At 41.5% G+C, this 19,377-nt stretch overlaps 1 protein-coding gene across 5 annotated transcripts in view; it reads left to right on the top strand.

Annotated features, from left to right (window-relative positions):
- Positions 1-19,377, top strand: part of LOC132778998 (sodium channel protein type 5 subunit alpha-like) — a 392,126-nt gene that overhangs the window by 355,171 nt on the left and 17,578 nt on the right. For 4 of the 5 annotated variants that reach the window (XM_067470381.1, XM_060782622.2, XM_067470377.1 and 1 more), the window contains one exon: positions 4,488-4,610. In XM_067470381.1, the coding sequence (XP_067326482.1) occupies positions 4,488-4,610 (123 nt within the window). Of the gene's footprint in view, positions 1-2,720; positions 2,844-4,487; positions 4,611-19,377 lie in introns of all 5 variants that reach the window. The other variant, XM_067470379.1, reaches the window with a different exon arrangement.

The raw sequence follows: 19,377 nt of genomic DNA, 5'->3' as shown, positions 1-19,377 counted from the left end.
GGTTGTGCCAGTCAGCTTTCGTATGATATTGTTTCTAGCACCCCCTTTTTGCTTGATGTTCAGGCAGTGCTTCTTATAGGTAAGAGCACGGTCCAGAGTGACTCCCAGGCATTTGGGTGTGTTGCAATGCTCCAGTGGGATTCCTTCCCAGGCAATTGAAGTAGGATCAGACTGCTGTACTTGTTCAATAGGAAATTGCCTTAGAGTTGCTGGCCACCTAAGTTACGGAGCATTTCAGATCTTACTTTGCTTTTCTTTTGTAACTGTGCTCTCTATGTGGCTGCCCTCCCTTAGCATTTGCAGAGGCGGAAAGTCAGTTCAGTAATGATGGCAGACTTACACCTTTCAGATTTGAGACGAACATAAAAATTATTTTAAAGCGCACAGTGTTTTTGAAATTTAGACCTCTGCTGCGTGACATTCCTGCAGGATGGGATTATGGATGTGACATTCATAGGAAGAGAGAGGATCAAGCAGATGTGTTGGAAAGAATCAGGTCTTAACAAGCTTGCACCGGAGAAGTGTTGGAGGCTGGGTGGGAGGGAGGGGGTCTCTCTTGGAGAAAACGCTGACTTCCCCGTTTGCCTGGGCAATGTGGGGCAGTCAGCAAGGATTTTGAAAGCTGTTTGATTATTTAAAAATATCTTCCCAGGTCACATTTAATCAAGACCACAACGCCGAGGCTATAGCATTGAGCCTGCTCATAGAAATAACATTTGACAGGGAGAAACAAAAATACTTCCAAAATCAACAGCGGCATGTTTAGACATCTTGTCTGCACCTATGGGCTGTCTCTCTTTCTGGAAAAGAGTTGCCAACCGCTGTAGCCTTCAGTTCTGAAGCCTAAAAACACGTCCGTCCCTAAGTCTAAGAACTGCTGTGCATTTGTAGTGGAATTTGAGGTGTCTGTTTCATTCTGTGTGACTTGCTAATTTATCGAACTCATTCAGTTGAAGGTTAATACAGGTTCACCAATGAGGTCAGGAATGGGGAGGCAATTTTCTGGAGAGGCAGCTAGGTCAGCCTTCCTGCAAAGGGACTGTTTGATGTGCTTCATAGGGTGCTCTCTGTTCACTGTAGAGGAGAGAGTCTCTCAAGTGCCTGAGATCATCGCATAAGGTGTCCTAGAAAACTTTGCAACAAAGAGGGGTTCTGTGCCACATATTTGAGAAATTAATGCTGCAGGGATTGACAGTGTAGCCAAGGACCACCATGGGTTCTGGAACTCACTTTAAAGGAGTTACCTAAACTCTTAACCCAACCTGTGAAATAGATTCAGCACCCTGGAGAGTGCCTAGATTGGAGAGAGTCGTAGTCACCTGGAATAATGCTGCATGCAGTTCTGAGCACCACCATTCAAGAAGGAATTGGACAAGTTGAAATGTGTCCAGAAAAGGGCAACCAAAATGGTAAAAGGTCTGGAAGCCAAGGCTGGATCTACATGGGTCTGTATGGGCATTATAATGCAGTGTTGATCCAGGCCAAGCTTAGGGAACTAGTTAGATTTAGTTTGAAGAAAAGCAGGCTGAGAGGCAACATGATGGCCATATTAAAATATTTGAATGTATGTCCTGTTGAGTATGAAGCAAGCTTGTTTTCTGCTGCTTCACTGATCTATTCTTATTCTTATATTATTTATACACCGCTTTATCTCCCCAAGGGGAGATTGCAGGAAGGGAGACTCCACCTATACATTCGGAAAAACTTCCTGGTGGTGGGAGTTGTTTGGTGGCAGAATAGGCTACCTTAGAGGGAGGTAGTCTTCGTCTCCATACTCCAGGAAATAAAACACAACTGCTCACTGGAGGGGAGGATATTAGAGGCAAAGATGAAGTAGTTTGGCCCCATAATGCAAAGACATGAAAACTAGGAGAAGACAATGATACTGGGGAAAATGGAAGGAAAAAGGATGAGGGGCAGACCAAGGCCAAGATGGAGAGATGGTATGCTTGAAGTGGACCTGGGGGTGGCCACAGGAGATAGGGAGCTCTGACCTGGGCTGGTTCATGAGGTCATGAAGAGTTGGAAGCAACTGAATGAATAAACAACAACAAGTTTTCTTCTCTGGAGGTTTTAAGCAGAGGCTGGATGACTGTCGAGAGTGTTTTGAATGGGTGTTCCTACATGGCAGGGGGTTGGACTCTTCCAACTCTATAACTCTGAGAGCTCCTTTATGGTCAGTTCAGAACCTCATTATGGATTCACTACCCCACTGGCATGAGGCCAAGCTATGCAAGCCTTAGGCAATCTGTTTTTCTCCGTTTGAATATATTGGGGAGTGGAGAAAGTAGCATTTTTCCATTGGTTCCAGTGTTCAAATAAAAATGTCTCAACTTAAACTTTCAGTCCAACTTATATGGAGCAGAGCTTTGGAAGGCTTTCTCTTTGGATTACAGTTCCCCAAATCTCCCAGCCTATGTTGGCTAAGCAATTCTGGGAACTTTAGTTTTCCCAAAACCTTCCCAAAGCTCTATTGTCAGTGGGTTGCATATTGCATCATGCAGGAGCAATCCATCAGTTGGTAACATAACCCACATTCATTCACACTTTGCATCTTCAAAATAATCAAACAAATCTTTCCTGGTTCTTGAAATCTTCCCTAAATGTGTTATTTTCATCTGTGTGTTTTTCTATCTGTGTATGTGTGCTTTTCCTCCTTTCTTTCCCCCTTTGTTTCTCATTTTGACCAATAATTTCCAAATTCCATTCGATCTGCACAGATTTCAGTTATTTGCCAGATAGCAACAGTTCTCGGTTATGACCACCTGGCTGCTATGAAATCTCTCAGGACGCTGAGGGCCATGAGGCCTCTCCGAGCCTTATCCCGATTTGAAAGCATAAGGGTAAGGGTTGTCCATTTTCAGTGTCTATGGAGTGTGTGCATCCAAAATAACCAATGCCTTCTCTTCTCTTTTCACAGGGAATAAGCCATCAAGTCTTTCATTACAGTGGCCTATGGCAGCTTCGTCTACTAGTCATAAAGAGCAAAATCGAGATTGATGCACGCTATGTGGTTATATCAGATTTGTACAACTTTAGTTGTTGTGGCTCCATCCCATGGGTCATTTGGCTGAAGGGCTTGAAATTCTGGATGCTATAGTCCACTTCCTAGAACTATAGATCCCAAAGTAACTAGAATACAGTAGAGTCTCGCTTATCCAACCTTCACTTATCTGACATTCCGTCTTATCAAATGTTCTTATCCAAAGCCTGCCTTTTCCTCCAGCATTTCCCCTTCAATTAAAGGAGTGCGCCCCAACTTTCCCTCTATTCCCAATAAGTGAAAAAGGCAGGACAAGGAGGACGGGGTAGAAAAGGGGAAAAAGAGGCAGGACCAGAAGTGGAAACGTCCTCCCTCCTTCCCTTGGTGATTTCCACGCTCCTCTTCTGCATCCGGGAACTTTCTGCTGGGCTGCTCTAGCCCCAGGGCATTGCCTTGCCTTAACCCTTTGAGTCCCTGTTGTTAGTATTCTAGTTGTCTAGATCCGCATCAGATAGAAAACAGTAGGTGACTCCGTATTATTTGATGTTTTCGTTTATCCAATGTTCTGCCGACCCATCTATGTTGGATAAGCAAGACTCTACTGTACATGCCTATATCATAGAACGAAATAGATTTAATGCCCATTCTACTCTTCTGTAGGTACTTTCTGAGTACCTCACCAAGGTGAATATTCCTGGTTTCTTTAAGATTGGAGCCACAGCACTTTAAGTGGAATGAAACTGACATACCTGTGTAGTTCAGATAACTTTAATGTATCATAATACCTTAAAGAAAGGCCTAACACTATAAACAGAGATCCATTAGCATTATGTTTTATTTTTTTAATCTGATACTCTGGAGATTTATTAATAAACATTTGAGTGACAATTTAATTGGCATTGTCAACCTCATTTTTAAAAGGAGTAATAATCAATGTTTTAGTCCTTATAAAGCAGATCTTCTTGACAGCACAGAATTAGCATTCACATAATTTTAAATTGGGAGATGCGCCTACATTGCAAATTGTTTCTATTCAGTTACCGAGTATTTTTTTAAATCACCTAAAAAGTTTATGCTTCAAACAACCCCCCATTATTGACATCATTCGTGTCCTCTTTTTGGACCATTTGCAAACAGCATTTGACAGCAGCCAGAGCTCCATGTGGCCACTTTAGTGAAAGTAGACAACATTTATGGATAGGATTCCAACCAGAATGAGTTCAATATATAACTTCCAACCAAAAACTTATGGTTTCATTTTGCCTTGGAAATCAATGGTTCTATATCATGAGGCATGGGGAAAATTGTGGTACTTGTGGCTGCTCTTATTTTGCTAGTATTTCTGGGTTAATGTCACATTTTCCTCCCTTTTAGGTTCTTTTTTCATCTATTGATTAACCAGCTTTATCTTTGCAGGTGAAAACACGGAAAACAAAAGCTAAATGGTAGGACCTGTGCTAATAGTGTGGACTTCTTTTCTCCCCCGTTTTGTGTCTCCATTCAGGTCTCATTAGTAAGCCTCATAGCTAGTACTCTTGGATACTCCGAAATTGGTCCCATTAAATCCCTTAGGACCCTCAGAGCTCTGAGGCCTTTAAGAGCACTCTCAAGATTTGAAGGGATGAGGGTAAGATTCAATGGAACCCCTCCCCAACAAGATCCATCGTTGAAGCCCATGTGTCCATCAACATCCAGCCGCATGTCTTCAAAACCATCATCCATCCATCTATCTATCTATCCATTCATTCATTCATTCATTCATTCTGTTTGGGCTGTTGGGTTTTTTTCTTCCATCCTACGCTGCCCATGAAACAATCAGTAATGGCGTATGTTGCAAAATACCATCTCTTCATTTCACAAAACCATTCTGCTTGCTTGTAGGCTTCAGCCTTGAGTGCTATTTCCTTAGTGAAATTCCCCACTGCATGGCTTCTCCTGCATCCATTTATAAATCCATTTCAGGCTGAGGTTATATCTGGTCGCATCAGATCCTCTGATATTTCACAAATGAAAGCCAGGACATGTGTGACCTAGCAGCATTAGACTAGGTCCAAATGGTGAAAATTATAAATGAGGAAGAATGTACAAACTAGGAGAAGTTGTAAGGTAAAGATAAAAGGTTTCCTCTGACATTAACACTGGGGGGTGGGGCTCATTTCCATTTCTAAGCCAAAGAGCCAGCATTGTCCATAGACACCTCCAAGTTCATGTGGCCAGCATGGCTGCATGGAGTGCCATTACCTTCCTACAGAAGCGGTTCCTATTAATCTACTAACATTTGCATGTTTTCGAACTGCTAAGTAGCTGTGGCTAACAGCAGGAACTCACTCCGCTCCCTAGATTGGAACCACCAACTTTTTGTTCAAAACGTCTCTCCTGACGTTCCGCCTGCATCTATGGCAAGCATCCTCAGAGGTAGTGAGGATGCTTGCCATAGATGCAGGTGAAACGTCAGGAGAGAATGCCTCTAGAACATGGCCATATAGCCCAAAAAACCCTACAACAACCCATCTTAAGCATATAACCCGTTCTCCTGCAAATAAGACAGGGTCTTGTGTTAATTTTGACTCCAAAAGATATGTTAGGGTTTATTTTCAGTGGATATCTATTTCCCAAAAATGATATATTTTATTTCATTGTAACTAGGCTTATTTTTGAAGTAGGGCTTATATTTTGAGCATCCTCAAAAATCTGAAAAATCATGCCAGGCCTTATTTTTCAGGGTAGGTCTTATTTTGGTAGATAGGGTGGAAAGTGAACAACCCATGGGATGCCTTCCACCCTAAATAAATTGGGTCCAGCTCCTTAAGCACCTCAAACCTGAAGTGGATTCAGAGCCCTCCTGACATGGAGGTCATTGCTGCATAAATATGCCCAAATCTTTGCTTTCCCAAATGCCTACATTTCCAGTTTTACATGTCATTGGGCATGTGGCGTTTTATTGCCTACATAGCTTGTGAGTGTTTTGCACCAACACAATAGCAAAGATTTTGCACAATCGTCATTCACTACTAGTAACTTCGTTGGGTTTCCGTTTCTTGCTAATGGCATGTTGTGTCTGTGGAGTAAATGCTTGTGATAAATCCCAGTGTGCTGAAAAGTTTGAAGATAGCTGGGGAAGTGTTGGCCTGTTACCTACTTGGACCGGATCTAGACCACCATATAATGCAGTTTAAAATGCATTAAATGGTCATTGCAGACACGCACAATGCACTTCAAACTGCATTGTATGGCAGCATAGTTCCAGCTTCACCCAGTGCTTGAGAAAGTTACATTTTGGTGTACAGCTCCTAAAGTAATTGGCCAGCAGGAATTGAGTTATAACTTTCTTCCACGTATGTTTTCAAAGCTTTTGCCATTTCTTCCTATGTTTCCAGTGTTCCATATTGTGCTCTGTTTTCAGGGGTTTAGGATTAGGTGGATGTAAATGCAAACATTTCCAAGTTCAAGTTCGTAAAATGAAAATGCACATTTCCACTGAATTTAAAACATGACTGGACAAAATGCATTGAAATAATGCATTACTAAATGGGAAGGGAGATGAAAAAAATGTTTGCAATAAAAACATACAGGCCCAGCTCCCCATAAAGTCTTTCTTAGAATGATGCTCGGAGTTGTCACAGATTATGTTTTGGTCATTCATATTTAGTTGCAATCACACAAGTGTTTAGAGGAAAGAGTTTGCATTTCGCAGCCATAACATGCCTTTCCGTATGGTAGCTTTGCAACTGGAGATGTTTTCATTAATATGCTGATTTACAAAACTCCCTTGTTTGTGAACATGACATTCATTTGCGTTCTGCCTGTGCTGGAGCATTTCAGTCTGCATTTTGTGTTCCCTTCCTCATGCATGATTGTGCCATATTTGCACGTAATTGTTTTCTGTCTAGTTGCAGTACATTTCGTCCAGCCGTGTTTTTAAAAATGTAATGCTTTTTGTCAGGATTGGAAAATATATATATATATGTATTGAAAAGAGCAGGGTTTGTCGTTCGGGGCAGAACACAGTTGAACAACTCATTGATTATTATATTTTAAAATGTGGTTGTCATCTCTCCAGATGGAAGTGAGGCAGTATCAAAGAAGAAGCTAGTCAATTCTATTTATTTCAGTGATGCTTCAATAGGTGGGCCAAGGCTTGCCTAATCAATTCACCTTCTAAAAGACATATACTTTCTCCTAGTATTCCCTAATAGGCTGTGTGGTAGGAGTCCATGCGGTGAAGAGCCTATGGCCTTCCAGAAGTTTTAGACTGCTACTCCTCCATTCCCTTCCTTTCATTGGGGGGAACCCATAATGCAGAGGCCAATACAAAAAAGCCCTATGGCTTATTTCTGCTGGCTTTTACATACCTACAGAAGAGTTTTCTTGGATTACATGCAATACGTGTGAAAAAGATCTTGGAGTCCTCATGGATAACAAGTTAAACATGAACCAACAATGTCATGCAGCAGCAAAAAAAAGCCAATGGGATTTTGTGCTGCATAAATATTGTCTAGATCCATGGAAGTCATTATACCCTTCTATTGTCTAGATCCATGGAAGTCATGATACCCCTCTATTCTGCCTTGATCAGACCACACCTGGAATTACACTGTGTTCAACTCTGAGCACCACAGTTGAAGGGCGATGTTTACTCTAATCTGGAATGTATCCAGAGGAGGTTGACCAAAATGATCAAGGGTCTGGAGAACAAGCCCTATGAGGAAAAGCTGAAAGGTCTGTGCATGTTTAGCCTGAAGCACAGAAGGCTGAGAGGAGACATGATGAGGGTCGTGGATCAAGTTGTATGGGGAAGTCATACGGAGGAAAGAGCAAGCTTGTTTTCTGCTGCCCTGGAGACTAGGACATGGAACAATGGCTTCAAACTACAGGAAAGGAGATTCCACCTGAACGTTAGGAAGTATTTCCTAATGGTGAGAGCAGTTCAACAGTGGAACTCTGCCTTGGAGTTTGGTGGAAACTCTTTCTTTAAGGGCTTTTAAAGAGAGGTTGGATGACCATCTGTCAGACATTATGCTTTTGTGGGTTGGACTAGATGGCCCATGTGGTCTCTTCCAACTCCATGATTCTATGAAGTGCTATCTAGTTCAAGTTAAGTTTCTTCCTTAAGAATGAAGCACAGAAGCCTTGAGACTGACCATTGTTGTAATCATTGTGTACCTTCAAGTTGTTTTTTACCTATGGTGACCCTAAGGTGAATTTGTCACAGGGTTTTCTTGCCAAGATTTGCTCAAAAGAGGTTTGCCACTGCCTTCATCTGAGGCTGAGAGAGTTTGATTTGCACAAGGTCACCAAGTTTCATAGCTGAGCAGGGGTTCAAAGCCTAGTCTTCAAAGTTATAATCTAATGTTGAAACCATTTCACCACGCTGGCTCTCCATTAACCACTAGGCCGATCAGTAGACACACAAGTCAACTGATAAGTATGGTAAGAAATGCATCCCTGTATGTCTAGTTTAACGAGTGTCAAATGCCATAAGTGGTGAAGCAGTGAAAAATTAAAAAGACGTTATGGTGGTCCTATAAGTGAGACATCTCCAAGACAACCCCAGTAAAGGTCTTGCAAATTCAGAGCCTTGTCCTTGACTGAGTCTATCAAACACAGTGATAACAAAAAAAATTGTGTTTGTTTCCTTTTGTGGCACACAACATGCTGCTGGACGTGACTCTGTCTAAGGATAGGGCTGGACCTGCTAGAATTACGCCTCTTTCTATCCTTCCAGTCTTCATCCTGCTTTTCTGCCCCTCAATCAAATTTTTCTAGGATTTTGCTCAAAGTTTGCAAAGGTTAGTTGTTGGGACTACAACACCTCATATCAAATGGAGATTTGGGAAATTTGGGGAGCTGTAATCCCAAAAAAAAAACTTTTCCAAGCCCTGTTGTGACTTCTTCTCCTTTCCTTGACCCTTTTAGATATCAGGCCAGCTCAGTCAATGAGAAAGATAAGCATGCTATTAAAGGAGACTTCATCATGCAGCCATACAGCCATTTGATTATGAGCAATTTAGTGCATATCTGTCGAAGTAAATAGTCCACCCCCAAACTTCTAAGTATGATTCATTCATTTGGGGATGCTAATGGCATGGAGAACTGTGCAGAGATGATGGTGTAAATTGATGCCAAATGCGTTCCAGCCTCCCAAACTACTACAGATGCTTCCAATTTCAGTTTGCAATTGGGCATACTTATAACAAATTTAGAGTCTCTATAGCTCAAACCTATTGTCCCATCATTAGCAGAAAAAGGAGTTAATAGGATGGAGACTCTTCTCAAGGTGTTCACTATCCAAGTTCAGCACTTGAGATAGCTTAAATTTCAGACTATAACTCAGAGTGGATTCACTGGAACTATTTAGTGCTCCAGAATGGAGGCATGAGTGACTTGAAGGTAGTAGTTTATTTAAGAATTTGCCTGGCAAGATATCAACTTTAAGCTGTGCAATCTGGGTCCAAAAACAGAGCCCAGAAAACTACACTTCCAGAAGTTTACCCATTCACAGCATACAGCAACATATAGGAAATCATAGCAGTATATTGGATATATTTTAGATAGCTGTTCAAGAGTAACCAGTATGTGTTGGGCATACAGTAGACAGTAGGACCAACGTATCTGTGGGGGACACATTCTAAGACCTTGAAACCACAAATAATTGCAAACCCTATATTGTTGGGGACACTGCTTTGAATATTCAACTACTGCTCTAGAAGAGTAGGGCTTGAATCTCCATTTGGCCATGGAAACCCATTAGGTGACCTTTGGCAAATTACATTTCTTGGCTTTGGAGAAAGGCAATGCCAAACTCCTCTCTGAACAGTTCTTGCAAAAACAATCCCATAATAGGGTTGAGATGAGTCAGAATTGTCTTGACAGTACACAACAACAAAGTAAGGTCTAAGGTCAAGTAGAACAGGTCAAAGCATTGTTTTCAAGACATTTTAAGAGCACATAAGTCAACACTTCTGTTGCTTCTCTCCAACCATAGGAAGATAATATAACACCAATGGCTGTTGCTGTTGTTAGTAGAAAGTCTCAATTAATCAATAATGGAGTTGGGTGTCCTGTACAAGATCCATTTTCATTCCTTGAGGTTTCAAAGAATCATAAAATTGGAAGAGACTTCATGGGCCATCCAGTCCAACCCCCTGCCAAGAAGCAGGAAAATTGCATTCAAAGCACCCCCGACAGATGGCCATCCAGCCTCTGTTTAAAAGCTTCCAAAGAAGAAGCTTCCACCACACTCTGGGGCAGAGAGTTCCACTGCTGAACAGCTCTCACAGTCAGGAAGTTCTTCCTAAGGTTTAAGTGGAATCTCATAATACTTTTGTAGGTAAATGAGAGCCATTGTGGTGGAGTGGTTTGAGTACTGGACTACAACTCTGGAATCAGGGTTCAGTTCCCTGTTCAGCCATGGAAACCCACTGGGAGAGTCTCAACACTAGAAAATCTTATGATAGGAATCCATGACAAATGACTGAAAGGCATGCAACAAGAGCAAGCTAAACCTTTCTTGTTTGAGAGTACATTTATTTCAATAAAGCTCTCTCTTACATTGACCTAATGGTCGTCATCTTAGCTTCTCCTTCACCCAACTGACATCAGAATAATCCTGCATTGTAACTGGTTCCCATTTTGCAGCTTCCAAACTGAAGCAGTCTCATATTGCTGTGGAAATTTTATTCATTTAGAAGGGTTTTTTTCCCCCTCCACTATAATAATTTTTTAAGTTGTCCACTTCACGAACTCATTTAAATTGAAAAGCGGGCTGTAAGTCCTTAAATAGGATTATCACTGGGTGGTTTGAGGATATGATATTTTCATAATTTTCCTGTTGAAAACCATACCCCTTTGCAACCTTTTAAATAGATACAGATAATTAAAGTGAACAAACAATCAATGGGCTATATTTTAATGAGGTGCAGGTACACCCATACATTATTATCTGCTCATAACCATAGAAGCACCTGCTGTCGTTTTGAAGAGCTGAATTCTTTCACACAGTCATGGCAATTTTTCATGAGCCATGCATTTCAGTGGCCTTATTCCATTGGTATTACTTTTTTTAAATAGTCATGGTCTTGTCCAATTTATACATTAGGAACAGCACACGGGGAGGTATTTATAAGAGTATGTATTATTCTTGTTCGTTTCAGTAATATCCATGAACAACAATGGCATGGTAGCCCCCGGTGGCGCAGTGGGTTAAACCCCTGTGCTGGCAGAACTGAAGACCGACAGGTCACAGGTTCGAATCTGGGGAGAGGCGGATGAGCTCCCTCTATCAGCTCCAGCTCCTCATACGGGGACATGAGAGACGCCTCCCACAAGGATGATTAAAAAACATCAAAATCATCCTGGCATCCCCTGGGCAACGTCCTTGCAGGCGGCCAATTCTCTCACACCAGAAGTGACTTGCAGTTTCTCAAGTTGCTCCTGACACGACAAAAAAAATGGTAGCACAGGTTCATTGGATTAGACCAGTAGTTCCCAACCTTATTTTGACTAGGGACCCCTTAGCCAGGAAACACTTTGACCAGGGACTACTCTCCAACATTAGTACCAAAAGGGTTACGAATCAGTTTTTTATTTGGTTTGGTTATTTGGGGTGCTGATTCAGAAAATTGCATTGGATAGACCACATCAGCTCTTGGTGCTGATACAGAATATATGCCATCTAGTAGTCACCATCTGCTCGCCCACAGAAAATCATATTTAATCAGCTGCAGCACTATAAGAGGATTTCACAGGACGAGTTGCTCTCATTGCAATGGTGTAGTAACGGTGAGGCCACGGACCATATTTTAGTTCTTGTGGACCATTGGTGGTCCACGAATCACAGATTCAAAACCACTGGATTAGACCCAGATGTAGCTGTACTTAAAGTAGACCTATTGCATTCACAAGGGATTTAGGTCCCATGGATTTTAGCAAGTCTGTTCATCATCCGATTTTCATCTGAATCCAACTCATTATGGTGGTAATTTTCTCAGGTAGAAAACAAAAGATAGTGAACACAATCCTCCAACATTTCACAGTTGAAAACCAGCACTGTTTAAATGAAAAATTGTAGTCCTGTGTCTTTAAGGGTGTTGTAAAAGAGGGAATTGCACCAAAAAAAATTCCCTGTCCCCTTGCTCTGTGACAAGCAACACCTTCTGAAATTCCCTTAAAAGAGCTAGAGTCATGTCTAGTATTCAGTCTGGAAATTGTAGTTTCTCATTGTTCCTGCAGAAAGCTTGTGAGTGCAGTCAGCCTTCTGCATCCATGGATTCTGTATCCACAGATTCAACTTCCATGGCTTGAATGTCCTTGTGTCGTGTGCCCTCCCCCAAATTCTAATTTTTGCCATTTTGTATCACGATCCCCATTTTATTGTGCTATTCTGTATAAAGGGATTTGAGCATTCTTGGATTTTGGTATCCAAAAGCAGTGGTGATAATGATCCTGGAGCCTAATCCAGTTGATACCAAGGGCCCACTAATTGTTCTTAGCCTTTCAAATCAGTCATTTTCTCTGAATTATATTCACAAATAAAACGTAAAACAAAAAAAATCCCCAGTTTAGCCTCTGTCTCTAAAAGAGATCACAATACAAGAAAAGAGACTTTAAAATTATTGCTTGTTGCATAGTAATCGGATGGGTTAAACTCTTGTGCCAGTTGAACTGGTTGACCGAGAGGTTGGCGGTTCGAATCTGGGGAGCGGGGTTGAGCTCTAGCTTCCCATGTGGGGACATGAAATAAGCCTCTCACAGAATGGTAAAACATCAAACATCTGGGCATCCCCTGGACAACATCCTTGTAGACGACCAATTCTCTCACAACAGAAGCAACTTGCAATGTCTCAAGTTGCTACTGACATGAAAAAAAGAATCTGGGGATTTTTCAGAAGTCCAGGGCAGGAATATTTTTGAATCCCCGTGATTTCCCCACCCAGAGGGACTTTTGGGAGGCATACATTTACACTTTGCATAGCATTTCTTTTCAAAATGCAAAGGGAGTTTGTACTCAATTTGCTTAGCAAGGAGGAGAGGTGCAGGCATGATGGTTCCCTTCCCAGTGGGCTCAAGCAAAAGCCAACTGCTGCAGTCTCTTCTTCCTCATTAGGTTACCTTCACTATCTTAACCACACTCTAATGCTGCTTAGCCACATGTGTCATGGTTTTCATCTGTAAAATGTGGAGGATATGGTTTAAATGCAAAACTTATCACCAGACGTGTTTTTCTGTCCCAAATGATAGACTTTGGCTAGAAAAAAAATGGAAGTTGGATTGAGTTGGATTGGTTGTTTTACTTCTTCTTCAAGCAATCTCCCTCAATGAGACTACACTGACTTGCTGCTCAGAAAGAGAAATAATTACAAATATGAACCCAAGGAAAAACACTTTATTTTTTTTAGCAAATTTAGCCACACTTAACTATGATTCAGGGACATTAAAGCTTCGCATTATTACCAGCCGATGATATGCTCCAGAATCTACAAGGGAAGTCGTCTCCAATAAGAGATGTATTAAGTACTCTGAGCAGTAAGGTACAAACACGTCAAGCGGGGCGGATGATAATAGCCGCTGGATGTGTCCCCGGGGAACGCAAGACGAGACAAATAGCCTCCTTTTCAGACAAATGGATCTGGTGGAACTTCTTTGAAGTTAATGGACCTGTGATGGTGACTTGATTGAAACAAGAGTCAAACTGGGGAAACTTCCGTTACTTGGTTTTATCTCCCGACCCTGTTTTCATTCCACGGATCTCTATTTAAGACAGTATCCAGATCAGTGCCTTCAAGTTTTTACTCCTTGAGTTGCTGGACTCGGGAATCATTTTTTATTCCCAAATGAAATGTTTAGCTGAGACTTTGGTCATACTTTAACACAGTGGCAGCTAACAGACTTGTGTCAGTGAGAACGTGACTTTATACTGGGTTTTTGTCTAAAATGTGCTGGGGAATCTAAGCTATTAGGCTAAAATATAACCCTCAATTGGGGTGATTCCACCATAAATATAGCAGAGTACCAGAAGTAAACTTCATAACCAACAGAAACTTACATGGGATGAGCTGGAATAAGTGTTGCAACTCAGAGTAAGCTTCACCTTGCTTCCAAACACCACCACACAAGAGCAGTAGTTTTATAGTTTATTGAGGACAAAATCCAAGTCAAAATAAAGAATAAGCATTGCAAAGTTCCAAAGATTAAGGTTAAATGCAGAATATAGTTCCAAAGATCTTCAGGTAAAAGCAGGAGACCCAATCCTATTGGCAAAGTTCAAACCAGAGTCCCAGGTACAAGCAATGAAACAATTGCCCCATGAATCACAATGCAAGAAATCCCAAGCATACTGCTTTCCAGGCTAAGATTATTCCACGAAGCTTTCAGACTAATAAGCTACGTTGAACTGACACTTTCCCTTGGTTTGCAAGAAGCCTAAATACCTTTCTAACATGAAAACATTACATGAAATCATTGTGATGATCTTTTACTGAGCTGGCCTCTCATCTGCCAGCCAGGCGAGAACTCCGCCTGACCCGGAAATCAAGACGTGCCTGCTGGGTCAGGTCACTGTCAAGGCTTTCAGTACTTTCAGTATCAGCGTGGGAAGCAGGCGAATGCCTTCCCACCTGTTCGCTATCTCCTTCGTTAAAATTCCTTTCACTTGGGAGCCGCTGTGTTGATGTTGACTCTGCACTGTCTGTGCTGTCTGTGGGAGCCACAGGCCCAGAGATCTAAGGCACAGAAAAAGATCCAGGAATCTGCATCCCATCATCCTCATCATCACAGAACATCTCAGCCACAACAGTAAGCTTCTATTCTTAGGATGGCACAGGATTGCAGAGTCAGAACTTTAGGTTCAAAAATATTTATTGAAGTAAAAGAAATACATTCTTGATAGAAAAGGTCTTAGAGCTAACTTTCTTACTAAATTTCATCTTCTAAGAAAGGTAAAAGGTAAAAAAAAATCCATGCAGCTACATTTTGCCTTGAGAGAGGGGCAAAATGCCTCCACACTGGAAAGGAAGAAAAGGCAGAAGAAACAATAGTGGCAATAAAACTTAAAAGAGGAATTTCCCTCACAGAATTCCATTCCTACATCTTCAAAGGGGAGGGAAACAGTGACTAGCAGGAGGAGGAAGTACAAAGCCCTTTTTGGTAAACAAATATACATAGAATATGGAGGAGGAATCCCTCAGCCTAATCCTATCTCTAGTCTAGCTACTCATTAAGGACTGGAGACTTGATGACACAAGAGACTTGTGCAGTCCAGAGATAAAATCCAACAAAATGTTAAGGAGTTAACCAAGAAATTGAAGTCACCCAGCATCTTGGATACTTCCTTTGCAATTGAAGCAGAACTAATTTGCCACCTTGCCATTCTGGAAGCCACCAGCCTCCACCGTTTTAGGGTTGTTGTGGATGGTTTTGCTTGCTGTCTTTGTTTTAAGAAAAAGTAACTAGGAAGTTCAGAGGATTCCCTAATCTGGACTGAGATCAGCCATCTGAGGTGACAGCTTTCCTCCAGCTGCAGATAGAAGGTGTAAGATGAAGCAGTCAGTATCAAGAGTCCAATAGGGGAAAAATCTTAGATCCTGTTCCCTAGGAATGGCCTTGCCATTATAGAGCCATAGAGTTGGAAGGGACCTCATGGGCCATCCAGCCCAACTCTCTGCCAAGAAGCAGGAAAATTGCATTCAGAGCATCCCCAACAGATGGCCATCCACCTATGTTTAAAAGCCTCCAAAGAAGGAGCCTCCACCACACTCCAGGACAGAGATTTCCACTGCTGAACAGCTCTCACAGTCAGGAAGTTCTTCCTAACGTTCAGGTGGAATCTCCTTTCCTGTAGTTTGAAGCCATTGTTCTGCATCTCCAGGGCAGCAGAAAGGAAGTCTGCTCCCTCCTCCCTATGACTTCTCCTCACATATTTATAGATGGCCATCATCATGTCTCCTCTCAGCCTTCTCTTCTACAGACTAAACATGCCGTGCTCTTTAAGCCGCTCCTCATAGAGCTTGTTCTCCAGACCCTGGAGCATTTGAAATGCCCTCCTCCAGCTTATCAATATTTCCCTTCAGTTGTGGCACCCAGAATTGGACACAGTGTAGCATGACTTCCCTGGATCTAGAGTCCTATTTATGCAAGTCAAAATCCCATTGGCTTTTTTAGGTGCCTCATGACATTGTTGGCTCATGTTTCACTTGTTGTCCAGGAAGACTCCAAGATCTTTTTCACACATACTGCTATTGAGCCAGGCACCCCCCCCCCCCCAATTCTGTATCTTTGCATTTCATTTTTTTTCCTGCCTAAGTGAAGTAACTTGCATTTGTCCCTGTTGCACTTAATTCTGTTAATTTTGGAGCATCTCTCTGATCCGTTAGGTGGAATGAGACCGAGATGTTGTAGAATGGGAATGAGGCAAAACTGAACACAAGAGAAGTCAAGACTGCTATCACATCACTATTGTAAAATAAGAAAAGACAGCCTGTCTGGTTAATTTTTGTCCATAGAATGGACACCATTTTGCCCATTTTAGAACCCTCAGTCCCACTCTAGATCTCCTAGATCAGTGTTTTGCAAACTCTGTTCCTTAGACTTCAACTTCCACAAGCTGTTAAGTTGCCTGGGATTTCAGGGAGCTGTCGTCCAAAATATCTGGAGGAGCAGAGTTTGAGAAACACTGTCCTAGATCTTCAAAGACAAAAATCAACAGAGCATGCCCAATTTGTCCCTCAGAACTGAGCTTTACCACACACAGGCCAAAACTAAAGCAACCGAAGACAGATCATCCTTCCTTGATCTAGGTATGGCTGAAGTTGACAGGACATTTTGAACTTGTGTTATTTCAGTCTAAACCAAAGGGAAAAAAATCCTCTCTGTAAAAAAAAAAAAAAAACCAGACTAAGGTCATGCAAGCCTATAGAGAAATTAGTTTTGTTAAGTTCATAACATAGTCTTCAACTTAAGTCATGATTCATAATAATAGTTGCAGCATTTCTCTAGACCCATCTACTGGCTTTGGTGAGACTCAGATCCATTGGCACCAAAGGAATTCAAGACAGGTCACAACAAAACTGGGGGGGACATTAGCCTCCTTTTCCTTACCCATAAATATATTCATGCTCCATATGTTTGTGTCTTGCCTTTTTATCTGTGTGAAGTTTTCTTTTCTCCAAACAACTCAGTGTGGAGTGGGAAAAGGTTGTTGGGATCATGCATGGTCTTGTTCCTCCTTTGCCTTGTCCTTCACTGGCATGATTTTGGCCTGACCTTCTGCATGCTTGTTGTCCCACAATGCTCTTCTTTCAGATATCGACCACTTATAATTTTTATATCGCTCATATTTGCAACAGTCCTGGGCTGGCACAGATGGACATTGAGCCAAAGTGTTGTGGTGTCTCTTCTCCACATACCCACAACCAAAATATATTTTATATTGACCACTTTCCAGATAAGAACTGTATCATACAAAATAACCAAAGCCAGGATCCATCTGGAAATGTAACAGGGATCCTAGCTGGACTCTTAGGTGTATTAGCTAGTGTGCTTTACATAAAAATTATAGACACAAAGCAGAGAGATTTTTTTCCTCCTGATTTCTACCATAACCTCTTCTGCTAAGCTATCCTTCACTTTTTAGACTGTCTTATTACACCTGTTCTGCAGATTATCTTAAATGTATTTCTTCTCTCAACCTGGAAACATCGCCACTGGTCTATGGCGAAGCAACAGAGAGAGATGATGAGAGTTGTAGTCCACCACTCTTGAGGAAACTCAATAGGAGGAGGGCTGTTCCAAACCAATAAAAGAATGATAGTTGTAGAAACTCAACACATGACTACAAATGAATGCTCTTTTTCTGTTGAATACATTTTTAAAGTGTCATCAAAGTCCTTATTTACAAATACCAGAGGAAATCACCTCTTTTCTGAAGTCTGGAGATTTCCTTCCCTGGTACACCTCTTTTGCAGAAGCCCAAAACATAATGGTGAAATGAATGGTGTCTTTATTGGTTTTTGAGAAAGTTGGCCTTTGACCTGTTAGACCAGTGACATTTATGTAACCCAGTTCACACTTGAATCAAAACGTTATTTGGTCCACTCTAAAATCAATACCACTTTGTCTCCATTTCAGTTTTACAGATGACCAAAGCCACAAAGGGTAGAATAGCACTTGAGTTGAGAGGGTTGTCAAAGTCTGCGAAAATGCTCAATTTATAGAAAGCTTTCTAAACCTTTGATATGTTTCAACAGTGATCTAGTGAAAGGTTGCTATGACAGAGCTAACTACAACCAAAGTTAATACAACTCAGAATCATTGCACCTAAGGACCTTTCCATTACTTCATCATGACTATCTTTTGCTGGGTTGTGGCTTGTGTGTTTTCACGTGAAGCGCTGCATGCATAGAAACCTTTCATACTGTATCTGGTGGTTCATTACATGTTGTTTCTATTTATGATTTCATTGTCTTCTTTTCCTCTGGAATGCATGTTGATATTGTTGAGTATTTCATGCCAGTGATGTTGATGTATGCCCTGCTGCACAAGCAATTTTCATTGTTTCAGAGCCATATCATAAATTATTTCTCTTACCACAATAGTGTTATCATATTGATATTATTTCCTATTTGTTTCCAAGTTTTTCCAAAATCGATCATTCTCATTTATGCTGCCATCATTCAAGAGCAGATCCACTGCCCAAAAGGCATGGACTCGACCTTACATGATCATATCCTGGGTTGTACAGTGTTATTCTGCATGCCTGATTCAATGTGTTACAGCTTTCATTGGTCCTCCTTGAAACTTATGGGAAAACAGTATTATGCAGATATAGAAGATGCAAATATACAATGAAAAGATATGGGAGGGATCAAAACAAACTTTAAATCAGGGGAACATGTGGCCCTCCAGATGGTGATGAGACTACTATTCCCTTGATCCTTCACCATTTGATATGCTACTAGGATTGGTGGGCATTGTAGGCCTACAACATCTGGAAGAGCTCAAGTCTTCCTCCCCTGGATCAATGGTAGGCTAACTCCAGTTTACACACTAGCTGTGAGGTGATCCAAACCCAAAATCAGAACTGAAAAAATAGGAGTGCACCTTTCACCTCCTCCATGTATCCCATATAAGGTGCAGAATGGAAGCTGTTATGCATGGCAACCATTTCCATTCACCTCACAAAAGGGACAGTTGTAACATCACATACAGAACAAAAGACGAGATAGAACCTCCTTTGATCCAGGCAAATGAGCCTACTTGACAGGTCCTGTAGTCTCCATTCAACAAAAGAACAGTACACTAACTAAGGCAGTGGTTCTCAACCTGGGGTCCCCAGATGTTTTGGGCCTACAACTCCCAGAAATCCCAGCCAGTTTACCAGCTGTTAGGATTTCTGGGAG

This window comes from Anolis sagrei, chromosome 6 (genome assembly GCF_037176765.1).
Source record: "Anolis sagrei isolate rAnoSag1 chromosome 6, rAnoSag1.mat, whole genome shotgun sequence".
Classification (NCBI taxonomy): Eukaryota; Metazoa; Chordata; class Lepidosauria; order Squamata; family Dactyloidae; genus Anolis; species Anolis sagrei.
Note: the sequence above shows the minus strand (reverse complement) of the source record. Positions and strands in the feature narration are given on the sequence as shown.